Genomic DNA, 7,854 nt, shown 5'->3' with positions numbered 1-7,854 from the left:
CAAACGTGTTAAACAATCATTTACCGCAACTACATTACACACTTCATGGACACTCGTTATTATTGGTATATATTGCAACGCTATATATTTTTGGGGGTGTTTTACTTGTGGGCCTATATTGTCCAGAGAACAATATTGTGCATTATACCAACAAAATGATTGAATATTACTTTAAAGTCACTTAGTCATCTTTCGTGTAATTTCCAAGTACAGTTCAGCAGATGCTGTGCCTGGCCTCGAGCGCTCCCTGGTGCCTGTTTTGTGGGTGCTACAATAACAGTACAGCAGGTTCAACCGTCATCCCACCGGTGAATGGAGATGCATGAACAATAGCGGCTCAGACTTCTGTTTATTTTTCTATTTCGCTTTATTTCGCTTAATGTAATAATCTATTTAGAATAAATCATCCATTTATTATAGTCTCCCTTTCCGTGCGCCATGGCGATTGCCCACGTAGCAACAGAATACGTTTTTTCGGACTTTTTATTGAAGGACCCCACGGAGGCTAAGTACAAAGGAATGCGACTGGAGCTGGCCACGGACAAAATTGTGACCTTCCTGGCCGTGGGACTACCTTTGTTTCTCATCTCGCTCGCTTTTGCTCAGGAGGTGTCCGTGGGTAAGCACCTCTAAAAAGATACGTGTCTGTCTATTGTCTTCGGATTCGGAATACAAAATCCTTGTTTAGTTGTCATTAAAATAAACATGTATTAAAATTAAAATAAACAAACTGCATTCAGTATTATCAGTATAATTAACCGCTTTCCTTTATATAGAGATTTGAATGAAATCCTGAAGTATGACGTAGGGCTCCACCCTTTCACTTAAATCACGCCCAAACAGGACCGCATGCACGTTTCGGCTGCAGCATATCCCAGTCTGTCTGTCCATCCATAAGCTTCTCATCATGCCCACTGCCCAATATGCATCGACAAACTGAGCAGTTTAGAACATAATCTAACCAGTAATAACACCAGCATCACCTTGCTGTTTTGTTCACACTAATGCCACTGCCACATAATGAATTCGTGAATCAAGGGTCTGGGTCTTTATCTTTACCTGTTAATTTTAAACTTCAACTTACGAGGACATTAAGATAAATATGGCAAGACCAATTATTTCTGCCATGTTTCACAGAGTATATCCGTAAAGGCATCGTCGTATAGTTTGAAAAAAAAAAAGTCAGAACCCTGGCCTCAGTCTCACTTTACTTGGTCAATTTTGCATTTTAGAGACTCAACACACCTCTCTGTGCCCAGAAGTCATGGCATGATGGCAGTGTGACCTGCAGGAACAACAATTGAGCACTTCAGATAATACTGAGTTTGCATATTTTTGTTTGTACATAGGGTTGCCGTTCTGATATATATTTTTCCCCTGTAGGTTTGAGACTGGAAGGCAATTTCATTTTGTATTGCATAAAGCAAGGTCTCAGCAGCAATGGTGTGGCTAATTTTTGATTTATCAATCCATCCATCAATCTTACATTGCTTTTCCTGGTCATGGTCGCAGGGGCCTGCCCACTCACAAGGCTGACACTTGCTGGTTTCTCACCGAGTGGCGATTGGAAAATGCTTGTGAACAAAGGTTACAAAGATGTTTACTAGGGGTGTTAAAAAAAAATCGATTCGGCGATATATCGCGATACTACATCGCGCGATTCTCGAATCGATTCAATAATCGGCAGAATCGATTTTTTTTTTTTTTTTTTTTTTTAGGATTCACACCTTGAGCATGGAAGAATGTTATATGAACGGCACATTAAGCCTTAATATTTTTATTTTAATGCTGTTCAAATGTGAAACAGATTGCAAACTGTTTGTGTACAGTGGCTCACGGTTATAAGCCTCAAGTTTTAGATAAATATATTCAGACAAATCTTACAGTGTACATGTACAAATTTACTGATAGTATTTTCAAAATTTGAATGGAAAAAAATCGCAACAATCGACTTATAAATTCGTATCGGGATTAATCGGTATCGAATCGTGACCATTCATATCGGGATTAATCGGTATCGAATCGAATCGTGACCTGTGAATCGTGATACGAATCGAATCGTCAGGTACTAGGCAATTCACACCCCTAATGTTTACAGACAGTTTCTACTCGTCACGAAGGAATTTTGAACATATTAATTCTTATAGAGACAGACAACCATAAACACTCACATTCACACCAACTGATATATCATCTGCTGGTAGTTTGCTTTTTCTGGGTCATCTGCACCTAAAATAATCTCCTTTTGTTCTCCCTCCATACTCAAGTTTGGTATTTTAATTGCTAAACAAAACAAAATACTGACCGCTAATGCGAGCCAGTATAATAGTTATATGAATAATTTTGCCTTTGCAAAGTTATTGCACTATTAAAGAGAATTAATTTAAGAACATGTCTAATAATGGGGTTCAAGTTTTGAACCGCACTTGTACTGCAAACAGTTTCGAATATTTTCACTGCCATATTTAGCTCCTCAAGAGGGAAGAAATATAACTTTCAGTATGTCCAGTTCAACACTATTGCACAGCCACAATAATATATTTAAAATGTAAACACCTTCAATTAGATTTGTCAAGGGAAAATAAACTGTCTCGATGATCCTTCAGGTACACAAATCAGCTGCTTTGCTCCCACTAACTTCTCCTGGAGACAGGCAGCGTACGTGGATTCCTTTTGCTGGGCAGCAGTACAACAACAAGATGACGGTTCACCACTATGGCTTCACAAAGTACAGTAGCTGCCATCGACACTGCATTAATTAGCTGGGGAATCAATATTTATGCACCTTCCTGATAATTATTTGGCATACTAACCCTGAAAAGTTACATATATGTGTTCTCTCTCTTTTTGTGCAGTTCTTTCCATATATTCTGCTCTCGCTGGCCATCCTTGTGTACATCCCGGCCCTTTTCTGGCGCTTCACTGCAGCCCCACATCTCTCCTCTGATCTCAGCTTCATAATGGAGGAGCTGGACCGCTTTTATAATCGTGCCATTAAACTGGCAAAGAATTTGGCATCCTTGGATGCTAAGGATAAGGATGTTTCACATGACACGCAGAGGTAAACAAGCCGATATTTCCATCCTCATGATGAAATATTTGGACAAGATTTTTTTTTTTTTTTTTGTGCATGTAGAATTCCCCCCCTCACCCCTATTTTTGCATGTGAAATATATTTTTTGCCCTTTTCTTTTCTTGGTTCATCTTCTAACCAAGGTTATTTTAATTAACTCAAACTAACGAAAAAACTATAACTAAAATAGAAAAAAGAATTTTGTTAACGAAATAATATAAAAATGCTTTTTAAAAAACGAAAACTAACTGAAACTTCATTTTATGTTTACAAAACTAACTAAAGCTAACTATAATTATAGCAAATATGTCCCTCGTGTTAGTCTTTGGTAATTAATTTAATGCATTAGCCTTTGGGGATGATTTTAAATAGATTTATTTTGATATTAACCGGATAAGGACTTTTTTCTTTTTTAAACCACTCACTCACTCACTCACTCACTCACTCACTCACTCACTCACTCACTCACTCACTCACTCACTCACTCACTCACTCACTCACTCACTCACATCATGTAAGCCACACATGGTCTCCCAGGTGGAGAAATGAACCCTTGCCAACCGGCAGCGAAGGCAAGTGGCGGTCCCACTCATCCATCTGGAGCCCCAGAATAAGGACGAAAGCGTGTCACACAGATGTGACGTCATCTAGCAGCAGCCAATAGAAAAGCACCTTCAGATGACGTTGCTGCCATGGTGATTTTTAAATATTGCGCACAAGTAATACACATTGAAGAAAAAAAACAAACTAAAACTAATGCTGAAACTAACTAAAACTAAGCATTTATTAATTAATTCAAACTAATAAAAACTAACAGAATCACCATGAAAACTAATTCAAACTAACTAAATGTAAAAAACAAAACTCAAAATGAAATAAAACTAACTAAAAACATAAATAAATCCAAAACTATGATATCCCTGCTTCTAACTGATTCTGATTACCTTGTTGAAATGTGGTATTTAGTGTGTTCTTCCCTGCAGCAGTGCTCTGGAGCTGGCGGAAGGTTGCTTCAAATACCCTTTAGTTGAGCAGTATCTAAAGACCAAGCGCTTCTCCCACCGCCTGGTGGTCATGTACTTGGCATGCCGGGCCTTAACTCTGCTCATCCTGCTGCTGGCCTGCCTCTACCTGGGCTACTACATCCGACGGGCCTCCCTTACCGATGAGTTTCCTTGCGACCTGCGCACAGGGGTGCTGACCAATGACAGCAGGGTTCCCTCAGCCGTCCAGTGTAAGCTTGTGGCAGTGGGGGTCTTCCGGCTACTCAGCTTCATCAACCTCGGGGTGTATGTGCTGCTCACCCCACTGGTGGTGTACGCCGCTGTCGGACCTGCGCGTCAGAGTTCCAGCTTCCTCCGGCCTTATGAGATGCTGCCAGGCTTCGGTGCTTTGGGGGTCATCACGCCCTTCTACAATGACCTTAGCATCTATCTGCTCTTTCTGCAGGAAAACCTCAGTGAACTGAAGTCCTTTAAGTGCCTGCAGGTGAGTCACTTTGGAGCAACAACTTAGTAGGGAGCAATGTTGATCTTAAATGCCATTTTTAAATGTAGTCTCAGTTTTAGTCCAGTTTCAATCACGCTTGTTTTATCATAGTTAGTCAACCTCATTCCCTTTTTATTTAGTCCCCTTTTATTTTAGTCGCCTAAAAATCTAGCATTTTAGTTTTTATTTTAGTCCAAGAAAACATAATTTTATTCGTCAGGTTTTAGTCAACAAAAACTGTGAACGTTTTAGTCTAGTTTTAGTCAGGACAATCAAACCCTTGTATTATTTATTTATTTATTTATTTATTTTATGTCAGCAGATTATGTTGAACATTTTGGATCTAAAACTATTTCACATAAAATTTTCTCTCACCTTTTTGAAGAACAACAACTTGACACACAATTACAGTAGATCAACAAGTGAGCTAGTAAATTAGCAAGCATTAGTTAGCAGTCAGATTAACATTATTGTTGGAACTTTACAGCAGTTGGATTAACATTATATTATATCTATAATTTACTCTTTCACATAAAATTTTCTCTCACCTTTTTGATGAACAACAACTTGACTCACAATTACAGTCTATCAACAAGTGAGCTAGTAAACTAGCCAGCATTAGTTAGCAGTCAGATTAAAATTATTGTTGGAACTTTACAGCAGTTGGATTAACATTATATTATATATATAATTTACTCTTTATTTATTTATTTTATTTATTTATTTTTTATTATTAGCCTTTCACCGTGAATCCACCTCCTGTCTGTCCCATGCGTTTTTGCATGTTGCACTCGCTAGTTGCAGATTTGAAAGGGGGTGTGTCACTGTGTGTCACATGACCGTTCACAGTGACAGATTAGCAGAGACAACATAATTTATGATATCGTTTTTGTTCATGAACTAAAATGTCCATAAATTTTAATAAAGTGAATTACATTTTCGTTTCGTCTTCATTTGTCGAAAATACATACTGATTTGGTCCCACTTATTGTTTATTAATATGAGTTTTAGTCTAGTCTAGTTTTAATACGGTGAAAAATGTTTCGACAAAATTAACACTAGTAGGGAGCTGAACTTGTTATTTCACATGTCTAATTAACAGGTGCTTGAGTTGCTGCAAGAAGCAGCTGATGAGAGCTTTGATGCCATGTGCCTCCTGCGAACTCTGGGCCAGGTGAAGACAGATGTGTTGGATTGTAAGAAGGCATGTCCACCAAATAAAGCAAAGGAAGTCACATCATAATTCCAAAGAGGTACAGAAGATTATTTATTCTTGAATAACAAGTAAGAGTACATTATGAGTCCACATCCTCCAGGTACAATATAACTTTTACCCAAGTGAGACGTTATACTCCTAATAGTGCAATGATGTGCTTTTTCTGTGTATGTGTGCAGTTGGTGATTTTAGAGCTCATATATGTTTTTTTTTTTTTTTTTGGCATTTTCTTACAGCTCTTTCGACCTCATTAACAAAGTCCGCCAGTGTGAACAACAACTGACCTGATCTTGGCTGGCAGTTTGCAATGTAGTACATCGAAAATAACTCATTCAGTATCTTTTCATCTCTTCGATGCTACATGGATTGACTGTACCACATTCTGCCTCACATCCCTCAGGTTTGGGGTTTTGAAGTTTGGCTCTGGCCTTGCTGTCGAACAACAGCCTTATCATTAGCTAAACATGCTGGCACCAACATAAAGTTGGTCCGTTTTTACAGGTTTCTTATTTTTTTATTTTTTTTTTTATTTTTTTTAAGTCACTGCACTCAAGTGTTATTTACTGTAAGAACACAACTGTTGTACAACACAAAATTGTTCTTTAGGTGTCTTGTATACTATTTGTGGGCAGTCTTGTTTGTTTTCACGTGGACAGTATATTTATACAATTTTTAAAATGTTTTGCTATGTTTATTGTTTTTTTAACACTTAATGTTTTTCTCAAGTTTATTGTAAAATGCTTTCCTAATATTTGTGAATGTGAGCAATCTTTCTGTAACTAACTTTACTGTAACTGGTTAAGTGGTGTACAGTATTTATTTTATAGCTAAGAGCCTACACCCTGCTTGCTTTTTTTTTTTAAATCAGTGATGTTTATTTATTTATTTGTTTATTTATGTATGCATTTATTTATTTATTTATTTATTTATATTTTTGTCTCTGCAATTGGCTGTCAAACGGTTCAGAGTGTACCCCGCCTACTGCCTGAAGCCAGCTGGGATAGGCTCCAGCACCCCCCGCGGCCCTTGTGAGGAAAAAAATGGATGGATGACTGTTTTTATCTGTAAAGTACTGTATTCAATCTTAGGAGACAATAACGTAACATTAATAGTTAACGGTCATTGTAACTATAGTCTGGATGGAGTGTTAAAATGATGTATTTCTTAAAGCATATACAATTTCACTAACAATATGTGCATGTACATAGCCTGCTACAATAATGGAATTATGGAAAAGACATGAATGAAATCGCCAGTTCATAAACGACACTCAATTAAAACTGTTATTCACTATAATGGCATTTTCATTTCCATATACAGTATACAAGGAAAATAATTCAGCCTCACAGTTTTATTTTACTCCATGAGCCTTTGGTTTCAAACTGTTCATTATTGCGGCATACTGTAATTATAATGTTTTTATTTATGACTTTAGAATAACAGCCTGCAGCGCTCACGATACAAGTCCTGCCTATGACTGTACTTGGTGAGCTTATAAAATACTGTAACCCATAGATATCTTATTATATAACACTAGATGGAGCCTGGACTAGGATGAAGAATGGGAGCTGCGCAGAGTGGCCGCCATCTTGAACCGGGAGTGCCACTGTGGTCCCGCATTAAAATAAATAAATAAATGAATAAATCATAACTCAATGAATTTTCAAACGATTTTCTTGTGGTTTATTTGGTTGAAAATGTCAGATGTGACTAATACAATACTGTAGAGTGTGCTGTGAAAATGTTTCTTAGTAAGTTGAAAAACACACACCAGCTCGATTCATAAGACATACATGCAGAAAAAATATTTAGAAATACATATTAATATAGAAATTATATGGCGTACTGTATTGCATATATTATTTAATTGTAATATATAATAATATTCAAAGCCTTACAAAATATTTAGAAATACATATTAATATAGAAATTATATGGTGTACTGTATTGCATATATTATTTAATTGTAATATATAATAATATTCAAAGCCTTACATTAAAAAAAATGAAATACCATGAATATAAATACAAATATATAATAGCGTATCATATAATTAACACAAATAAATAATAAATA

General features: G+C 36.8%; 1 protein-coding gene across 2 annotated transcripts; it reads left to right on the top strand.

Moving 5' to 3' along the window:
- Window positions 1-282: 282 nt before the first annotated feature.
- LOC144020085 (pannexin-1-like) lies at window positions 283-7,445 on the top strand. Of its 2 annotated transcripts, none has more exons than XM_077523130.1 (6): window positions 283-619; window positions 2,607-2,728; window positions 2,856-3,061; window positions 4,060-4,561; window positions 5,664-5,814; window positions 6,014-7,445. In XM_077523130.1, the coding sequence occupies exons 1-5, from the start codon at window positions 439-441 to the stop codon at window positions 5,802-5,804; spliced, it is 1,152 nt and encodes a 383-aa protein (XP_077379256.1). In that variant the 5' UTR covers window positions 283-438; the 3' UTR covers window positions 5,805-5,814; window positions 6,014-7,445. The 2 variants fall into 2 exon arrangements, with proteins under 2 accessions (XP_077379256.1, XP_077379255.1); XM_077523129.1 differs by having other exon boundaries at window positions 4,057-4,561.
- Window positions 7,446-7,854: the final 409 nt, after the last annotated feature.

Source organism: Festucalex cinctus, chromosome 6 (genome assembly GCF_051991245.1).
Source record: "Festucalex cinctus isolate MCC-2025b chromosome 6, RoL_Fcin_1.0, whole genome shotgun sequence".
NCBI lineage: Eukaryota > Metazoa > Chordata > Actinopteri > Syngnathiformes > Syngnathidae > Festucalex > Festucalex cinctus.
The sequence above is the reverse complement of the archived record's forward strand: the minus strand, read 5'-3'. Positions and strand labels throughout refer to the sequence as shown.

Excerpts from the sequence above, each read along its gene's own strand:
- LOC144020085 (XM_077523129.1), top strand. The coding sequence starts at position 439 with ATGGCGATTGCCCACGTAGCAACAGAATACGTTTTTTCGGACTTTTTA. Across the intron at positions 620-2,606 it reads TGCTCAGGAGGTGTCCGTGG|GTACACAAATCAGCTGCTTT; the intron begins GTAAGCACCTCT and ends ATGATCCTTCAG. Across the intron at positions 2,729-2,855 it reads CACCACTATGGCTTCACAAA|TTCTTTCCATATATTCTGCT; the intron begins GTACAGTAGCTG and ends CTTTTTGTGCAG.